We start from the raw sequence: 19,988 nt of genomic DNA, 5'->3' as shown, positions 1-19,988 counted from the left end.
ACCCCAGTGTATCTGAACATATCAGAACTTATCTGATCATATCCAAAGTGTATCAAAATGTAGCTGATCATCTCCAAGTGTATCTGAACATAAACGTGTGAATCCGAGTGTATCTAAACCTATCTGAACACATGGGAGCATATCTGAATGTATCCAAGTGTATCCGCATGTGGTGATTGGATCAGAGTCTATCAGTGTAAAAGAGGAAAGGGGAATTATAGAAGAAAGTAGAGTAGAAAAATGGGGGAAGGAAAGGGCTTGTTCTGCTTAAACATACCTGCTAGTAAAGAAAATATTTTCTAAAGAACTGCAAGCTTTCTCTCCTGACCTCCCAATGTTTCTAACACTAGCTAGGACATTACTTAGGGTTTTTAACCGTAATATATCATGCAAGATTGACCTACCTGTAAACATCCTCTGATCTTCTATTTAAGTACTTCTAGGACAGATAAAGGTGCATTTTAGAAGTTTTTCCACTAGGAAAAACGTTAAATCATCTTTGACTAAAGACAGAGAGTATTCAGCAAAAGAAGAAACAGCTTCACATCCTAATGACCACTTGGGATTCTCAATATATATTAGAGCCTTGTAACAGCCTCACACCACTGGAAGCAACTGTGTGCAGAAGTAAGGCTTAACTCCAGTTCTCAGTTTTAAAGATAAGACACCATCAAAAGCTCAAGAGCTGCTTTCACCTACTGATTCCCAGCCTGAAGAGACTTTTCACTTACTTTGGAAGCTGAGTAAAGGCAAGGAAGCCTGCTTTCGAAGCCACTAGTCGTCTAACTGCTTGGAACTGGCTTTCAAGTTCTGCATTAGATGCTGCAATATCTCCCTCTTGGGAGAGCAACGCTGTTATGGCATTATTAACAAGTTTCTCTTTTTTTTTTTTTTCCCCCCCTGAGAATAGACCCTGGCTAAGAAGTAACAACTATTAATATCTTCATGCATTAACAGCATCTTTGAGAGGACAAGCAGAGGATTTACTCTTACATCTTATGTAACAGCGTGAAGTACCCCACTGCAGGAAATGTTAGCATTGAACCTGAACACGGCATCTGCGAAGTTACCATGTGGAAGAAGACATAACAAAAGTTAAGTGCACAGTCCTCACTAAATACCCGGGTGTTTTAAGAGCACTATAAAACCATATAATAAACATTAACTTATTTGGAGGCAAAGTCAAAAAATTCAGATGAAAGATCTCTAACATCTTCATCTACAGGCATACTGAGTAATCCCCAATGTCGGCCTTTGTGTGGAGGTCATTTTCACAGACATCTCTGCTTTCAGAATTTCTCACTCCATCCAACAAGCTAGCCAGGACAGAATATCTGGGTTTGGAGGAAAACATACAAACACAATTTAGATCAGAAGGGCTGCCAAAGAACTAATTATATGATAAACAGGCAAAAAATCCCCAAACAAACAAGCAAGAACAAGCAGAGAATGAAAGGCAGCAATACTTACTAACCCCGTTAGAGGCAGCTGCAGCCTTTCACTGGAGGGATCAACTCTAGATTATCTGTTAATGAGCTACATACATTGTGATCCAGTTCATCCCTGTCCTTTCCACGAAGCCTCACTTAGCAGAGTTAAGACTGCATTACAACTGCAGGTGCACTCCTGAATCTCTTTTAAAAAGAGTTAACCATGAGTGAATGCAAATATTACAGCCAATCTATCTAGAAATTCTACATTTAAGTTGACTCAGTTTTAAGGGTCTTGAGAGCTAAGCCTCCTTGAAGACTTCCCATCCCGCTGCAGTTCAAAACAGATTCAGTATTTGTAGCTGTAGTCACTATTTAAGAATCAGGCACTAGTTGCTGCAGCTGACACTAGATCAAGCACATTAACGTAACTGCTCAAAAGACACCTTGCTTGCATAAAAAGTAGGAAAGGAAAGAGCATCAGTAAGCTACCACATATGGCCATGATAACCAAGTACTTACAGCTTGCTTGAATAAAAATAAAAATCTTACCAGTGCCTCTGTAAGGAGTTCCGTTCTGTGCTCTGTGGAAAACTTAAGGGTTTCAGACTTTTTTCCACTCCCTTTGTGAAAAGTGAAGTTAAATTTTGTTCCTTGTCCTTTTCCAACAGGAGGAATAGTACAGATACCGCCATAATGGAGCTGAAGGTCCCATATGCAGACCAGACCCACTCCTTAGGGAGGTCTGCTGCTTCCCTGAGGCCCCAGAAAGGACACAGAGGGAAAACTCCTACCCTAGTTCAGCCCTCAGACTACTACCCATTAATGATTTTTCAGGTGATGAAATGGCAACAAGAACTCTGAAGGCTTCCCCAAACCCCACACTCTCAAATCTGTTATGTACTGGGGAAAAAATTCTTTCTAATCCTTGAATGCGGTGAAACAATCACAATATGCAATCTTACATGTGTCTATTACAGGTTTATCTTTGTCCCTGAAGATAAAGACCAAGTCCTCCCCCAGCCCAAATGAAGGAAGTTCAAAGGAGATAACAGTCTTGGATAGCATCAGAAACAGCACATTCATTATCTGAGGCAGGTGTGGAAAGCCCTGCAGCAAGCATTCCTGAGTGTTACCTGTTTAAATACCTTTACGTGTATTTGCAGCCTGTCTCTCAAGGTTGACGGGCAATTTGCTGGGTGCCTGTGTGCATGACCATCTTTAAAAAAAAGAAAACCAACCCTCATAGTAGTTTATGATCTGAGCTGCTTCTGAGACTGGTGTTTGTGAGAGAGGTGAGGATTGATTTCACTGCATCTGAACTTCCTGATCTGGTCTCACCCGAGCTGAGGACATTGCACTCCAACCTGCATGGCCTCTCCAGTCCATTTGTAAACTAGTTTGGAATGGGATGGGAAGGAGGTGCAGAGCCAGGGAAATGTTTAACTTGATTATGCTCCTCAGTAGCAGCAATCTGTTCACACAGAAGCATCACAAGTGCTGATGATGTGCTAGTTTTTTAAGGCTGTCCTTGACGGTTAGTTATTAAAGGCTCTGAGTTGTTTATAAGCTGTAACAAAACGCACAAGAAGTGACAGTCACTTAACTTCTTAATAATTTGTAGAAGTTTTCATGATGTGGGACAGCTAATGTTTCTGTAGCCACTCGGTGAATGTTCTTCAGTTTAACAGCTTATGGATCTAAAATTACCTTGGATTTTCCCTTCCAGCAGAATTCAGGGTTACCTGTGAGATGTATTTCTAGGGCTATGTCACATTTCAGTGGGCAAGACAAGAAATGCAAGGATGTTGCAGAAGAGCCACGAACTCCCTCAAAACTGTACTTTGGAAGGGCTTGGCAAACCCTGGTATCTTCTGATAACAACCTCCATTCTCTAGCAGTGCTAAAACACATTGTGAAGAATAGATTCAGCTAAGGGAGATGCATAAACCTCTTGCAGTCACCTTTTCTAGCTTGAAAATAAATAGCACCCCCCTTTGTGACTTTTTATTGCTACAGACGCTGCAGGCAGCCTCATTCACAGGGAGATCTGTCAGAAGTGATTGAGCTCAAAGTGTACCTTGGCCAACACCCAAGAATGCACGGTTCATAGAATCAAAGAATCACAGAATGTGTTGGGCTGGAAGGGACCTTTAAAGGCCATCTAGTCCAACCCCATGTTCAGACGCAGCATCTCCGTGTGCATTCAGATGGCCTGAAGGTCACCAGTGTCCTTCTGCCTCCACAGCAGGGCCACAGACACCTTTTCCCAGCGGCCTTTCTAAGTATATTTGGTCTCTACTGCTTAAAAAGTGTTTTAAAATGCCAAAAAATCAGTGTGCAGTGGTGGGATTTGAGCATGAAGGCAAGTGCAAAGAGACCAGGCTGTTCTGCATGCTCGCAGGTGCTCAGAGCTCGCAGCGAGAGGGTGGTCAGTTCCCCAGGGAGTCAAACCCAGGTGCTGTGCCCCTGGCTGCAACAGGCTGGGGACCTGCCCAACCACGAGGGACCGTGTCATGGCCACTTTTGGAACTGGGGAGTGTTGAGGAAAGCACCAGGGCACAGGTGACGGGATGTCTGAGGATGTTTTTAGGGACACTGGGAAGAAAAGGCAGCTCTAACAGATGCTAATGGTGTAGGAATCCCTTTCCTGTGCTATCAGATCCCCGCCAGTGCCTCACAAATGCCATTCGCAGGGGAGAGAGCCCCATGGGGAAGGAGCATCTCATTCCCACAAACAAACGGCAGCCTGGGATGTTATTTCCTCCCACCGTCAAAGCCAGCATGTTAGTCGATAAAAATCCCCAGGCTCACATCCTTCCCAGAAATGCCAGTCAAAACCCAAGCTGCTATTCACCCAAAGTACCAATTTTATAGTTCCGTGTGTGCCTATAATCTATTTACCAGCATTCCTACTTCAGTATGTGCCTGTTAATAAGATTAGTAATTAAAAAGCTTGATAGGAATTGGCAAGCATAGCTCCTCCGCCTTTCCCTCCCCTCCAAGCCAGGCTGGTGTGGAGTGCGAGGCAGGGCTGGCAGAGTACCTGAGGGAGCAAAGGCAGGAAGGCTCCGCTGCAACGCCTGCCGGCAAGCTGGCAATGGAGAAATCCCGGCCACTATGGGACAATCCCCTGCAGTTCATCTTTGCCTGCATTTCCTACGCCGTGGGGCTGGGAAACGTGTGGAGGTTCCCATACCTGTGTCAGATGTACGGAGGAGGTAAGTGCAGTTTATGTTTCTGGCTTCTGACAAGGAGGAGTGTGGCCAGGTTTAAATCCAAAAGGATGTTGTCCATGTTCATACCCTGTCCATCCAGCAAGGTCCAGGGCAGAGTAGGAGGTTGGGCTTTTTGTTCCTGGAGTGCAATCGCTTCCACCGCAGCTTTATTCTGTGTATTCTTTAACATAAGGCTTTTGCTTTACAGCTGCCCTGATATAGTGGCACTGATTTCCCAGAAGAGCAATGGAACAGTGGGAAGGCACATGTTCTGTAGCAGTGAGAGATGTATGGCCACATGGTGTTAATTCATTACCTTCTTGCCCCATTGAACCGTTGTGAAGGCGTAAAACTAGTTCAGCTCCTCATATGTTCCTATAAGGGGGCTTGGAACACTTTGAGAAGGAGAGGTGCTTATGCTGATATAATTTAAGGATCAGCTGTCTCATTTCAAATTTCTGTCGTTGTTGTGTAGTCTTTTAGACAAAGCCTTACTTTAGGAGGTGATAAAGTGGCTGCAAATCTGCCTTGAATTTGGCTGCAACTCATTAGTCAACAGGAGTTCTGCAGCTAAAGCCTCCTGGGAAGTTTTGAACACAGGGAACAAATCGGTTTGGGCTCAAAAAAAAGTTTATCCTTCTCCTAGGTCCAAACTGAAGAAAGGTGATGTCTGCATGGTATACCGGCCACAGGTGTTCTCCCGTAGAAATCAGAAGTCAGTCAATTAGGTTAATTAAAACCGAACACTGATAATATCTTCTACTACACAGCTACCTCTCTTGTGCATTAAATGACACAATGAGCATCTGCCTGGTCTGCTTCTGCCTTTTGTTCCTTTCAGGAAGAAACACATTGAGATGTTTCTGTGCTTTTTTGTTTGTTTGTTCGGCTTGTCACTTAATACCCAGGGCACAAGTGGTGGAAAGAGTTGGCTCGTTCTGGTTTTTGAAAAGGCAGCTCAGCGCTGGGGCTGTGTGGGAGCCGCTCTGTGGGCTGAGGTCAGAAACCCCCAGGTCGTACAAAGTGTGAGGTTACAGCAGAAGCTAAATGCTGCAGTGGCTGAAGTTTTCTTAAATGGTTCAGACTGGGCAAGAGACAGATGGGCCACAATTCTGGATGTGTTCCTCCACGCAGATGCTTTCGAGGGTAAAGACTTCATGTCTGACACAACTCTAGCACGAAGCTCAAACCGAGAGTGTTGCTGTGGGCAGTAAAACTGCATGTGATCGGTTCACTCGCAGCTTGTCTTGGCAGACATCCCAAGGGATGTGGCAAAACTCCAGCACTGGGGTCTTTGCGGGGCTTAGTGTCTTCCTACCAGCCATCAGGAGTGTAGAAGGTGGTGAAAATTCCCCAAAATGTAACCAAAACTGGAACACTTGATCAACATGAAAAAAAATTAAATAAACCCAAGTATTTTCTGAAAAGTGTGGCTTGTTAATCAGATTAGTTTCTCCACTATTTTTATTGTCCTTCGTTAAATTTCCCAGGGGAGGAGCAGCTCTTCCTACTCTTCCTGACAACGGGTTTTGCCTTTCTTGTTTTCTCACTGCCCTCTTAAAAAGGATCCAGTGGCTTTCCAGGGGTCTGCTAAACTCAAGCAGACAAAAATAACATTTCAGGACCTTCAAAGCTGAATCTGCCAGGTGCTGGGCTTAGGGGTGATGCTGGCAACTGCTTGTTTGGCATCTTTCTTGGAGGAAAGCCTGGAGCCAGTCCCTGTCCTGCCCAACAATAAAACCCTTATCACTGATGATACTCATAAATGGGGTGTTTGCAGAATTTACGATGTCCCGCCTTTGTGTTCGCCAGCAGGTTGCCTCCTTGCCCCTTGCTCTCCCTCCAGAGAGCTCAACCTGAGCCGGGCAGGGGTAATTTCAAATCCCCGAGGTGCAGTTGATCCATAAGTGGGCTGGAAATGATGCCAGGGTGTGTTTCGGGCAGGGTGGGTGCTCAGCGAGGAAGCCCTCAGGCAGTGGGTGGGATGATGAGCACAAGAGGCATTTTAGGTCTATCCCTTTGGAAAAAGAGTGTCGGGAGCAGAATTCATGTGCGAGCAGGGTGTGGAGCAAGGGGCTCAGCCCCAGCACCCCTGGCGGTGTGGTGATGTTGGGGCAAAGAACAAGCTCAAAGATCCCCCCCTTCTTCCTCGCCAAATGCAGCTGGGAGGGTGGAAAAGCCTTCATGCAGGGTCGAACGCCGTTTCTGCCCCCGTGGTACACTGCAGAACTGCCCTCCGTGGCTGCTGGGGCAGCTCTGACCCAACTGGGAAAAAAACCCTAAAGCCCCCAACAGCTCCCTTACCCCATAGGAAGTTATCTAACAGGCTAACAAAGGGGTCGTTAATAATGAGAGAGCCGGGAGTTGGGAAATTAATTCCCAGAATAAACCGGATTATTGCTCAGTGTTTATTTCCAGTTCTTTGCCTTGGTTGCTGCCCTGGAGTTCATGGCGCTGTGCAGACACCATTGCAAGGAATGTTAATGCTGCAGATTAAATCCTAAATAAGAGATATTTACGTAAATATTTTTGGCTTGCTGTAAAGCAAAAAAAAAAAGCAGGAAAGCCTTCACAAAAATCCAGGTTTTTGTCTCAGTCAGCAGCTCTTTCTGAAGCGAGCCCCAAGCAGAGGACAAGGATTTTTTTTTTTTTTTTTTTTTTTGGCGGCCATTTTTGAAGGGGATCCTTGCAATTTCTGAAGTGCATCCTGGTTGCTGGGCAGGAAGGTCCTTTCCCCTCCCTCACCACCAACCTGTCCTATTCCTGCATGGTGGGAGCTGTGTGCCTCCCTCCCCCGGTCTGCTCCTGCCGGTAGGACCATGTGGAAAAGCCTTTACTCCTCTGCTGGTGCTGGCAGGCTCAGCACGGGGGGTTGGGGAGGTTTTTGGTTTTCTATGCTTTGGGTTTTGTTTTTGTTTGTTTTTTTTTAAGCCATACATTGCTTAAAACTCTGTTCAACACAGATGTTGTTGTTCCTTTTTCACTGAGCGCTTTGGCTCTGCTGCAGAAGTCATGCACCAAGCAAATCTTTCCCTCGTCCTCTTTCTGTCATTATTTTTTACAAGGTTTGGCTGGCGGTTCGTTACCCTTTAACAGCCCCAGCCCCAAACATTGTCCAAACCACCTGTGCTGCCCTGCAGCCCCAGAGTGGTGACTGGCACAGTTTAACAGCAGAAATCCCAGCTCTGCCAAGTGCCAACGGAAAATTCCCGGCACCCATGGAAATCCATCTGTCCTGGGACCCTGCCTGAAACCCTCTGAGATGTCCCTTAGGGTCAGGCCAAGCTCGGTGCCTGCACGAGTCCCAGCTCCTGGGATGCTAAGGGGGCAATTTGACCATAACAGAGCAAGGCAGTGTTCATTATGCTGCTGAAGGCCCTTTGTTGTTTTTTGCTTTTTTTTCTTCCAGGTGGCTTTTTGATCCCGTATTTTATCATGCTGATCGCTGAGGGGATGCCACTGCTCTACTTAGAGCTAGCTGTGGGGCAGCGCATGCGTCAGGGCAGCATCGGTGCCTGGAAAATAATAAGCCCCTACCTGTGTGGCGTCGGTACGTTCTCAAGTTTCCACTGTTATTTTTAATCACCTGGGGGAATGCGGGTGATTTTTTTTTGAGTGGAAGGCTTGATCTTTCTGAGAAGAAACCAGGCGGGAACTGGGGTCTTACCAGGTCTCACCAGGCTGAGATAACCAAAGCAGTTATCCAGATGCCTCATGGCATTCCACCCCATCCCTTGAGGGGTGTTGAGGCCCGATCCCAGGGCTGTGAAGTGGGAGTCCCCTCGCCCTCAGATAGAGAGCCGAAATCATGGTGTGAAGGCCAGTGCTGAGCCAAGCCCTGAGGGCTGCTGCGCTGGGTTTCATGCCAACAGCATGTTCTCGACAAGCTCAAGACAGAGCGATGAAGTTGCCTTGATTTCCTGCTGTTGCTGCCTACCAATGGTATGTGGCAAATGGTAGATCTTGGCTGAATTATTATGTCATTAAATTACCCTGATAACCCAAACTATTCTTAATTTACTTACATGCACATATATTTTTAACAATACATTGAATATTCACCCCCCTAGCCCTAAAAAGTATTATATATTCTTAATATGTTAAAGTATAAAATCCAGTGCAGGAGGAGGTGGCTGTAGAGAGGCAAAGCCCTCCCTTCCAGGGTGTTATGGGGCTCTGGGCATTTTGGGGTTTCACCACTGACCAAGTACTTCCCTCCATGTCCGCAGGAGTCGCCAGTGTTGTTGTCTCCTTCTTCCTCTCCATGTACTACAATGTGATCAATGCCTGGGCCTTCTGGTATCTCTTCCACTCCTTCCAGGTGGGTGGGTGCGTGGCAGCACAGGTCAGCCCAGAGGGTCGTGGCGGCTTCACTTGGGTGGTGGATGTTGTGTGGCAGCGTCATGAGCTGGGCAGGGGGATGGGCAGAAAAAGGTCCAGAAACTGTCCCACCACGGTTTTTCTGGGAAGGCAAAAATGAGCCAGTGATGTCCCTCTCCACTGGCTTCCCAGGGGTGTTGGTGTGTCATCTCCTCAACATAAAATGCAGGTCAAGGTCGGTCTTGTGATGTCTCGCTTGCATGTGCTGTGGTGGCCAAAGTGTCCCATGCCCTGGGATGTGTTGGTCTGAAGGAGAGGAAGAGGCTTGGCCCTGGAAGAGAAGATGAGAAAGCATAAGTCCTTGCAGAGAGGGTCAGACAAGATCATCCCCAGGGGAGAGGGTTGTCCCTAGACCCGGGCAGCACAATGCCAAAATGAACAAGTCCGTGGGCAGAAAGTCCCCCTCATCTTCATATCCCTCCCTGCCTCTCCCTGCCACGCTGACGGCAGTTCCTCTCCCTGCCCCTTTCCCTCCCAGGACCCCCTGCCATGGGCCACCTGCCCCCTGAACAGCAACCGTACAGGCTATGAGGAGGAGTGCGAGAAGACTTCATCCACCCAGTACTTCTGGTACCGACAGACCCTGAACATCTCGCCCTCGCTGGAGGCCAGTGGGAGCGTGCAGTGGGAGCAGGCGCTCTGCCTGACACTGGCGTGGCTGGTGGTCTACCTCTGCATCCTCCGCGGCACCGAGTCCACTGGCAAGGTGAGAGAAACCACCAGGGCTGGGGAAGCTGCCGCAGCACCAGGTGTGTGACGGGAAGGGCGGCTGCCCATCAGAGGAATATTTGGTAATTACCCAGGGGATTCTCTTCCCAAGAGCATGGGAAGGCACGTTTCTGTGTCAGTTAGTTTTTATGTAAGTTACAGGATGAGCTACTGGGGATTGTTATTAATATTCTTAATTCTTTATTATTATACAAACTTCTTTGCATTAAAACAAGTGTAATTTTTGTTTGTCTTTATATTAATAGAAACTTTCTTGTGTTAAAACAAACATAACCAAGATCTAGACTTACCTGAAAATATTTATTTGAAAGTTAATACAATGTAACAAGCAAATGGAAATTGTTTATGTAAAGAAAATGAGATTGACCATAATATTTTAGCATCTTGTCTTATATATTCCTTAGACCAAGGTATTTCCCTTCCTTCCCTCAGGTCGTCTATGTGACAGCCTCTTTGCCCTACTGCGTTCTCATCATATATCTCATCAGAGGACTAACGCTTCACGGAGCTGTCAACGGGCTCATCTACATGTTCACACCAAAAGTACTGAAAAAAAGTCATACTTACTTTTTCACCAAGTGTCATTAGTCACCAAACATAGAGATTTTTAAAAGGCAGCAACGCTCCTTTTCCTTGTATTGATTTTTTCCAGTGGTAGCTGGAGGCCCTTTTGCTGCTCATACCCATGAGCTGCTTGCGTTCTCCTGCAGAAAAAGACCTGCAGGATATTACTTTCAGAGCAAGCCTGCCCAAAAAATCCCACCCCTGAGTTGTAATGAGGGCACAAAGGGGCCCATCCCCATCCCTGCAGGCTGGAAGGGGCAGGGCTGAGCATCCATGCGCAGCTTCATGCTCCTGCTCTCCACACCTGTTTGTGATTGTTTTTTGCAGCTGGAGCAGCTGTCGAACCCCAAGACATGGATCAGTGCTGCCACACAGATCTTCTTCTCGCTGGGCTTGGGTTTCGGCAGCCTCATCGCATTCGCCAGCTACAACGAGTCCACCAACAACTGCGAGAGGCACGCCATCATCGTCTCGCTCATCAACAGCACCACGTCCATATTCGCCAGCATCGTGACCTTCTCCATCTACGGCTTCAAGGCGACATTCAACTATGAAAGCTGTGTGAACAAGTAAGTAGTTTACTCCTTTTCCACCACAAGCCATGCTGGGGCAGGTAAGGGAAAAGCTGAATAAATAACAGCAGGCAGTGCTGCCCTGAGACCAGGGCTGGTGCTACTCCGATGAAACCAATGGTGCTGGTTAAAGGGATGAAGGCTGAGATGAAAAGTCGACCCTGACTTGCCTTCTGTCCCCTGGGTGCCACTTCCAGACATGGGACAGGTAGAGAGGATGAGTTCTCAAGTCACATGGGCACTTTCCCCTGGTCCTGGGCACATGCTGTGGCACAGGAGATGTGGGGAGGGAGGCTGGTTAATAAAATGTGGTGATGCTCAGACACTCCCCCCCAGCTTTAAGGCTAAGCCCTACAGCACGACTGCACCTCGAGGCAGCAAGATTCTCAGGAATTCCTCGTCATGTTACACTTTCACACAGCTTTCATTCTCCCTGCTGATCAGAGAGGATACCAAGCTGCTCAACCCTGCTTGTTGCCAAAGGGGTCATTAAATTAGTGGGGTGTGGCCACAAGACTGGAGGGCAAAGGGGAAGAGACATGCTGGCCCGCACCCAAAAGCCCTGCCTGGGAGCAGCAGTGGGGGCGCAGGAACTGCTACCACCGAGGGAGAGATTAGTGCAAGGTCACCCATGTCAACCATCCTTGATTTTATACCTTGGCCTCAAAGGCATTAAATTCCTGTGACATTCCCCACCAGAGTGATCTTGCTGCTGATGAACGCATTCGACCTGGAGGAAGGCTCTTTAACAGCAGACAACCTCGACGACATGAAAGGCTACCTCATGGCCACACACCCCCAGGAATATGCCCAGTTATTGCCGCAGCTTAAAAATTGCAGCTTGGAAGCTGAGCTAGATACGGTGAGAGCCTCAAAGGTTTGGGAGTGCATGGTTTTGTGGGTTTTTTTTGTGTGCTACATGCACTTTAAATGAACCAGCAAAAAGCTCCCCTGCCTCTGCTGTGCAAAACCACCACCACAGATGTGCTTCATCGTGGCACAAGGCCAATTTTCACACCCTTTGTTGAGGGGAGGAGCTGCCCGTAACTCACTTTTCCCCCTTACTTCTCACTGGCAGGCTGTCCAGGGAACGGGGCTGGCATTTATAGTCTATTCTGAAGCCATCAAAAACATGGAGGTGCCCCAGCTGTACTCCGTGCTCTACTTTGTCATGCTCCTCATGCTGGGCATCGGCAGCATGCTCGGCAACCCCGCCGCCATCCTCACGCCGCTGACGGACAGCAGGGTCATAGCTGCCCGCTTCCCCAAGGAGGTCATCTCAGGTAAGTGCCTGCCACGGTCCGTGGGGTGGGAGTGGGTGTGGGGGTGTGGGGGTGTGTGTGTGTATGCTACAGCTGTGGTGTCCCACAGCCATGCAGGGTCCCTCAGGTGGAGCACGGAATATCACAGAATCATAGAACGGGCTGCAAGGAACCTTTGCAGGTCATCTAGTCCAACCCACGCTGCAGTGAGCAGGGACATCTTTAACTCCATCAGGTTGCTCAGAGCTCCATCAAGCCTGACCTTGAATGTCTCCAGGGATGGGGCCTTCACCACCCCTCAGGGCAACCCATGCCAGTGTTTCAACACCTTCATTGTAAAAGTCGTTTCCAAGTATCTAATCTAAATCTACCCCGAACTACTTTAAACCATTGCCCCTCATCACAATTTAAGGCTACACCAGCATAGCCCTATACACACAGACAGGTCTTTTCCAAAGGGGTAAAAAAGAGTAACAAAAATATCTTTCTCCTCTGAGAAAGCTGCTCCCCAACAGAAATCGGCAGAAATCCCACCAATCTTTACTCATAAGAAGTACAATGTTTCTGCACCAGGTGGTCAGCTCCTTTTTTTTATTTTTTTTTTATTTTTCCCATTCAGGTGTTGTGTGTCTTATTAACTGTGTGATTGGCCTGATCTTCACCATGGAGGCTGGAAATTACTGGTTTGACATATTCAATGACTATGCAGCCACCCTCTCACTTCTGCTCATTGTGCTGGTAGAAGCCATTGCCGTGTGCTACATCTATGGGATAAAAAGGTAACAGCTTGAGCCCTCCCTTCTCCTTGGTGGGCTAGCTGGGGGAGCAACCACCGGCCAAGACACACTGGGCCAAGAAGCCCACCACCATGGGCTAAATTTGGTTTGCACCAATATCGGTGAGAACTTAGACTCTGGGGAGAATTTTGCAAGGACTTTTCTATTACCTACTTCTAGCTACTCATAGGCAGTTTGGGGTCCTCTCAGAAGCCCTGCTTTTTTTTTTTTTAAATTTAACATCATCCTTATTATATGATCCTGGCAAGCCAGTTCTTCAGACAATACTCATTACTCTTCCAATCAGCTGTGCTCCTCTTCCCCATCTTACATATTTAATTCCATATGTGGTTCTGATGTAACTCAGATCAAGGTGTTGATTGAACAGATTCAGCTATTCTCAAACTACGTGTGTTTTCCTTTTTTAACACAGATTTGAAAAAGATCTTCACACTATGATCGGACGTAAGCCAAACTGGTACTGGAAAATTATGTGGGCTTTTGTGAGTCCTTTGCTAATTATAAGCCTACTTATATTTTACCTCACTGACTATATCCTCACAGGAACGCTGCAATACCAAGCATGGGATGCCACACAGGTAAAATAGTTTTGTTTTGGGGTCATTGTGGGGTTGGTTTTCTTTTTAAAATGACACTGTTCCACAAAATCGCCTTCTGAAAAAGACTGCAGCTGGAGTTGGGGTCATCCCTTAATATTATGGAAAGGTGAAACAGGGAAAACTTGACCTAGTGACAACAATGCAGTGGTTCTGCCAAAGGGACACACCTCCCTCTATGATTCTTAATCAGCCCTTTTGAACAGCATAATTCTATTCATGTTGAAGACACAAATATAATCTTAAAAAACACTTCAAGTGAAAATTACCTTCAGGTGTTGACTAGGTGATCTTTAAATGTCCCTTCCCACTCTGACAATTCTGTTTTTTGAACAGACTCAGTGGTATGTTAACAGAGCCGACCTGCTGCTGGGATAAATAGTTTTCATAATTTCCATACACGTTTTTCTTCATGGTCAAAATCACTTTTACACGAATGCTGAACTGTGTATTTGTCACAGAGGAATGGCTTTTGGAGAAGTAATCACTGGTTTCGTTAATTCCTTCTGGAATTGTTCCTGGCACGCAGGAACAAATTATGCACCTTGTTTTCATGTCATCACAGATTTGGGATCTGGGGTCAGCTTGGAGACCAAGTGTCAGCATGAGCCCACAGGCTCTGGGGACCTCACAGGAGCCAGGGCCGAGCCAGCTCATTAAGAAACATAAATCAGACCCAAAATTTGTTCTTTACCAAAGCCTGCAGTTTTCCCCGTTATTCTGTCAGCAGCTCTGTTCTTGTTGTCAGCTTGAAGTTTGTACGGTTGATCAAAGTGAAGCACCAATGACAGCTGCAGCCCACAAGTGCTCCTCTGATGTTCCGTTGAGCTGCACAGGGGCACGGCCTCACTCCAGCCTGGACTCCAGGACTCCAAATCCCAGAGATCCCACAGATCCAATGCTGCTTCTTTCCCTTGCAGGGGCAGCTGGTGACAAAGGATTACCCTGGCTACGCTCTGGCAGTGATTGGGCTGCTGGTGGCGACATCCACCATGTGCGTACCCCTGGGGGCACTAGTGACCTTCATAAGGAGGAGGCTGAAGAGGGAATGTGTTTCAACTGTGGCGTGAATGCCGAAAGCTGGATCTGGGAATTCTGGGAAGAGCTTACCCATCTCGTCAGTGACTGAGCGCTTCTGGAAGACGGCAACAACCATTATTTGTAGCAGCTATTTCTAGAGTTGAGAATCGTGGGTGCTACACGGACCAAAAAGTGCTCTTAGGAGGTTCCATAATGGTTTGGAGATACAAAAATCAAGCTCTTCGGTAACAAGATGCAGCTTTAAAAAGGCCTCTGTAAGAGAGGGAAAAGCGTAACAATTCACAGAATGCAAGCTAGCACCAATTAACCAACCCATTAGACAACATTGGGTCATTCTTTCCCACTCTGTTGTAGCACTGCCCGTGTGGAGACACGGAGCAACCTGCTAAGTATGTTCCTGCCCTAAAGCGTCGGCAAATACCCTTGTACCTCTTGAGACAGTCAGGCTTAAGCGTGCCCGTTATCTGAAATGGTATCTGTATTTCAGGTGGAATTGCTCAAGTCCCATGACAGGAATGGGATAATCCCCTTCCTACAAGGGAAAAGTTGGTAGGGTGGTATTCAAGATAAATGTGGCCAACACTACTTCCTTTTGTCTATCCTGCAAAATGTTTCTATACAGATGTATGTATGTATATGTGTGTACATATAGATGCACAGGTGCACATATATGTAAATGCACACATACACATACACCCCTAACATATGAGCTGCAGAAGTTCTCTCATCTTCAGAAGTAAACTCCCAAATCCAGTATGTAACTGTGCACGGTGCGGTACTCGGTATTTTCTAGGGATGCACTTGAAGCACGCTGGGAGTAATCTGTGATAAAAACTGTGTACAAACCCCGCTGAGGCAGAAGTACGTGGTATAATTAGCTCTGACAAAGTTCATATCCAGGTATACTTTAATCATGAGATGTAACAATCCAGCAGTTCCATAGAAGTGGTTAATTTCCCTATGTGAGTGTTTTGTAAAAAAGACCAAACTATGTTTAAATTGTTAAGTTTCATCTAACAGAAAACAGTAAAACCATATCCATGAACTTTAAAAGGTCACTCTGAAGAACAACATTAGACACACGCTCATGGGATCCAGGTTCTTAACAGACTTTCTTACCTACATAACCATCAGAAGATGGCAAGTGCCTAAAAGAGGGACACAATTAAACAAACATTGTTAAAGCACACCAACACAAGTCTCTCCCTCTGGGGCAAAAAGCAAGAGGCAACTGCAAAGCCACCACGAGAGTCTTAGTCTCCAGAACAGTCTCCAGAAACGGGACACAGCGCCCCGCCCAGGCTTAACTAACACAGGAAAGACAACTTTTTCATATTTCTGTTTATTAAAAATGGATACCATAATGAAGACCTGTACAAAAAAAAAACAGCTGAAATTGCCCAGAATTTGGTAGGGGTTGCATGGTGAGAAGTTATCGTCTTGGGCCTCCTCTTCCTCTTCCACGACCTCGTCCTCTGCCACGGCCTCTGCCACGGCCCCGTCCAGCCACTTCATAGATGAAACAAAAAGAAGGATAAATCAAGTGAGATCAAGAAATTCTTTCATTCCAATTAAAACATTCTGTATCAAGCACAAACAACACACCGCTCCCCTGTGATGAGAAGTTAAGTCTGTTAACTGGCACTAGGTTATGGGTTCATCTCTTGTGTTAGGTTTTCAGTTCACAGACTAAGGTCTGTTTGTCTGTCCCTCGATGCACTGCAGAGAACAAGGGGATGTGACAGCTGGCTGCTCCCAAATGCCAAATCTGAAAGAGAGCTAGGATTCCACTTTTTTTTAAAAATAAAACAGCACACTCAGGAGTGGAGTACCTTGCTGCTGTTCATTAGAGTGGAAAAGATATTTTGTTTCTGGCACAGCTCGGAGCCTGGTTTATGGAGCACTCTCCTCTGCTAAAGGCAAATGCAAGTTCTACTAGACGGCAAGATTGCTAAGTGAGCCTTTCTCCAGCACCAGGTGAAAGGGCACCCTTTTCAAAGCATCCCAGCCCCAAACTGCTCCTGCTGTTTCCAGCAATGCATCTGCCAAATTTAGATCAGATTCTCAGGCCAAGGTCTTGGCTGCACGCTCCTACTTTTAAATGCTGCTATTTAATTGTAAAGGGAAGAGAAAATCACAAAAGAATCCAGGCTACAAGCAACTGCTGGAGGTCCCATGATCCATATCGTGATAACATCCCTTTCTCGTAGACCTGGCTATTTATATCTGGTTGCAACGCCACCCTACAGACTTTTGGAATTTCTAGTTCATTTCAAAAGAAGTTTGTCAGTGTAGGGCTCAAAAAGATACTTAAAATTCAGTGAGCGTGGATGCTGGGTAAGGGACACAGGCAGTACCCACACTGAAGCAGCAGGGTGCTGCAATTTCTGACGGTGTGTAGGTTAGAAACACAGGAAGGGCACAGGCACAGGGCAGGTTTGTGAGGAACAAGGTATCACTGGCTCTGTAAAGTCACAGAAACACCAAACCCTGATCAAACAATTACAGCATTCACATGTATCAGTAGGTTGTGTTCACCACGTGTACTAAGGCACCACACTCATTTCTCCACTGGATTGCACCATTTTTAACGGAGGAGCAAAACACTTCCAGGAGCATCACCTCTACTCTCTATAAAGCCAGAAGCCAAACCACCTGGGGGTTCCTTGTACCATTTCCATGAGGTAAGCACATCAATTTGCAACGTACACACAGATCAAGGACTGCAGAGCCAAATGCTTAAACACCAATTATGGGAGAAAAGGCGCAACATTACTTCAGAGCCCAATTACCTTTCACTTACAACTTATTATTTTAAAACACACAGTTTAACTGCTGGGCAAACTATATACTGCCTGAAGACAATCTACAGATTTTTCTGGGGTTTACTGGGTATTAATCTTAGTGTGGATTAGAACTGAATTACTCTATATACTGTCAGTTTCAAGGGAAACTGTTTTTGTTCAACAGCCTTTTTGGGGGAAAAAAAGTTCCAGGAAAAGCAGAAAGTGGAACAGTACTGGGAGCCAAAGCTCATCGGAATAGAGCCTAGACTCCCTCAGACTCTCACTTATCAATTACAAGAACTTCTCTTAGTTCTCTGATGGATTATCTTTATGCATTGCCAGGGGAGATTTTGGTGAAGCACTCAGCACTGCTCAACAGGCTTATGAGGCTCTGTGAAGTTCCCCACACAAACTGGGGAAGCAAAGCAGATATTCAGAGAAGAGGAATTGTAAATTCTTTTGGTGCCAACTCCGAGACTCTGATAGGTTAAAATTTACTGAGCTTAAAAATATTCAAGTTCAAAAACAGACGAAAAGCCAAACACGTAATTTCCCATGAAGACAGCTCTACAGATGGTGGGCAAGGCAGACTTAGCCAGTTCAGTATCAAATCCTCCCAGATCAAAGAATGTGGATATTAAGAGGCTCAAACCAGACATTTCCAGATTCAGAGCACCAGCATGCATACAAAGGCAGGACAAATGCAGATGAGGAAAGCAAACACCAACCTGCTTCTCTCTTCTTGGACTTGACTTTTGGTTCAACATCCACTAGCAAAGTATCCAGAGGCAAACTGTCTGGCAGAATGAAGTACCGGATGTTATTCCCTCGAATACTCAGTGTCTCCAGCTGTACAGGTTCTCTGTTCTTCAGCGTCATTTTCACTGCTTTGAGATGCGTATTCATACTGACATCCACACCTGGAACAATGCAACTCTAATTTCAGACATGAAAGCCTTTAAGACAGTTCTTTGTTGGCTATTTTCAAGTGTGTACATGCTTCAAGATTTATCCCATTCATTAACACTGCTTCTGCCACCCACTAATTCAACCTCTAGCTGAAAGAAACTACATGTCTTTGTCTCTCAAATTATGCTCGCCAATTTATCAATTGCTGCCTTTAACACCTCACTGCTACAGATCTTTATCCAGGTCCTGACAATAGCAACTTTGTAAATGGTTAAAAGAATTCCTTTGAATTACAAATAAACTGCCACTTATTACAGAAGACCAGCACTAGTGTTTTTACTTCTTTAAAAATCAGCAAAACCAACCTTTGAGGAGGAAAAATAACTTAACTGTTCCCTCTTTAAGTCTCAGAAAAATCCAACTGCTAGAGCAACATTTATTTTATGAAAAAATACATCTAATACTAAAGTGGTATCTTCTATAAAAGTATGCAAAATACACTACTGTAGGGAACAGTCAGTGTGGTCACAAACTCCGTGAACAGCCAGTAGCTAAGAACTGTATAGAATCCATACTGTGCCCGCTGTGCTGCCCTACGCATAATCCACAATGTGCCCCACCTACATACCTGATTGTTTCTAAAGTAATGCCAACAAGAAGATTTCCAGAGCGATACTCCTCACTGATATTATCAAAGCCAACTAAACAGTCCACACGTTTTTCCGATACACATGAGAACCATACGATGAACCACAGGTTTTTCTGACAGCTTTTAGCTCAGTGATGCACAGCAACACCTGCTGGATGCCAACACCCAAATTTCTATGATGGACCTTTGGCTGCAGCAAGGGACCAAATTCCCGGTGCCAGGACTGCTTCCTACATCCCTCATCAAGCTCCACGTTTTCAAACGTGTCCTCTCAAATCAACACACACGTATGCAAAGAGGCAGTTCCTTATTAAGAAGCAAAAGCATGCTCCACAGAAATAATTAATTCTTTCAGATTAAAACTACCTGCACACAAAATTTAACTGATTTTAGGCTGTACAGGCACTTAACATGTGTCATTTAACTATGCTACCACTCAAAAAAAGAAGTCCCTCTTCTGGCGATTCAGCTGTAATGCTCTCATAGGTTATGGCAATTTCACAAGAGAAAGTCAGATGTACTGAAACACCTTATGAAGACTTAAAAACTCAGTTGTCTGTCCAGGATCGGTGTGGCAGGGTAGTGAAAATATCTCCCCAAAAAGTGACTGGTCACAACTTCCGTGACAAGCACACCTCACACTTGCTTGCACGTCAAGATGTTAATTAAATAAAGAACATTTCCCGCGTCCTACACAGGAGGTCCCCGCAAGAGGGAGTATGAAACAAAAAAAACCTCAACCCATTTGTTAGCAGAAAGGGAACTTTGCGGCGGTTTCCCGCCCCCCACCTCGTACCTGTGATGGTTCCGTGCACTTGTGTCCCATTCTTCAGTTCAATGGTCACGGTCTCATGGCTCAGCTTCATGAGAAACCTAGGAATTAAAAAATAAGCAAATAAATGTTCACACGTGATTTAATATCCCGTTACAGAAAACCGATATGCACCAAGAATTGGCGGGTCCCGATGTCCCCACACGGCGGTTCCTGGCAAAGGATTACAATACAGAAAATTAAAAAAACCCAACCACGACTCCCCCCCTCCACCACCCGGAGG

At 45.9% G+C, this 19,988-nt stretch overlaps 2 protein-coding genes across 3 annotated transcripts; one reads left to right on the top strand and one right to left on the bottom strand.

The window, feature by feature from the left end:
* The first annotated feature begins 4,352 nt into the window (after positions 1-4,352).
* On the top strand, positions 4,353-14,618 carry SLC6A20 (solute carrier family 6 (proline IMINO transporter), member 20). The gene is made up of 11 exons (XM_009868073.1): positions 4,353-4,651; positions 8,058-8,198; positions 8,878-8,969; positions 9,507-9,734; positions 10,190-10,300; positions 10,649-10,890; positions 11,593-11,755; positions 11,972-12,176; positions 12,775-12,934; positions 13,365-13,530; positions 14,469-14,618. Exons 1-11 carry the CDS (start codon positions 4,531-4,533, stop codon positions 14,616-14,618), a joined length of 1,779 nt encoding a protein of 592 aa, XP_009866375.1. The 5' UTR covers positions 4,353-4,530.
* A 1,297-nt stretch (positions 14,619-15,915) lies between these two features.
* SNRPD1 (small nuclear ribonucleoprotein D1 polypeptide 16kDa) lies at positions 15,916-19,802 on the bottom strand. Of its 2 annotated transcripts, none has more exons than XM_009868071.1 (3): positions 19,730-19,802; positions 18,104-18,295; positions 15,916-16,098 (listed from the first exon to the last, which is right to left on the bottom strand). In XM_009868071.1, the coding sequence occupies exons 1-3, from the start codon at positions 19,797-19,799 to the stop codon at positions 16,022-16,024; spliced, it is 339 nt and encodes a 112-aa protein (XP_009866373.1). In that variant the 5' UTR covers positions 19,800-19,802; the 3' UTR covers positions 15,916-16,021. The 2 variants fall into 2 exon arrangements, with proteins under 2 accessions (XP_009866373.1, XP_009866374.1); XM_009868072.1 differs by having other exon boundaries at positions 16,022-16,098; positions 18,104-18,172; positions 19,730-19,799.
* Positions 19,803-19,988: the final 186 nt, after the last annotated feature.

This window comes from Apaloderma vittatum, unplaced genomic scaffold, assembly GCF_000703405.1.
Source record: "Apaloderma vittatum isolate BGI_N311 unplaced genomic scaffold, ASM70340v1 scaffold32064, whole genome shotgun sequence".
Taxonomy (NCBI): domain Eukaryota; kingdom Metazoa; phylum Chordata; class Aves; order Trogoniformes; family Trogonidae; genus Apaloderma; species Apaloderma vittatum.
This window is presented reverse-complemented; position numbering and strand designations above follow the sequence as displayed.

Bases quoted from the DNA above. Each gene is read 5' to 3' on its own strand.
- SLC6A20 (XM_009868073.1), top strand. From the start codon at position 4,531: ATGGAGAAATCCCGGCCACTATGGGACAATCCCCTGCAGTTCATCTTT. The intron at 8,970-9,506 runs GTGGGTGGGTGC...TTTCCCTCCCAG, and splicing joins ATCTCTTCCACTCCTTCCAG to GACCCCCTGCCATGGGCCAC. The intron at 12,935-13,364 runs GTAACAGCTTGA...TTTTTAACACAG, and splicing joins TACATCTATGGGATAAAAAG to ATTTGAAAAAGATCTTCACA.
- SNRPD1 (XM_009868071.1), bottom strand. From the start codon at position 19,799: ATGAAGCTGAGCCATGAGACCGTGACCATTGAACTGAAGAATGGGACA. The intron at 18,296-19,729 runs GTACGAGGTGGG...GCATTGTTCCAG, and splicing joins AGTGCACGGAACCATCACAG to GTGTGGATGTCAGTATGAAT. The intron at 16,099-18,103 runs GTTGGTGTTTGC...TCATCTATGAAG, and splicing joins GTCCAAGAAGAGAGAAGCAG to TGGCTGGACGGGGCCGTGGC.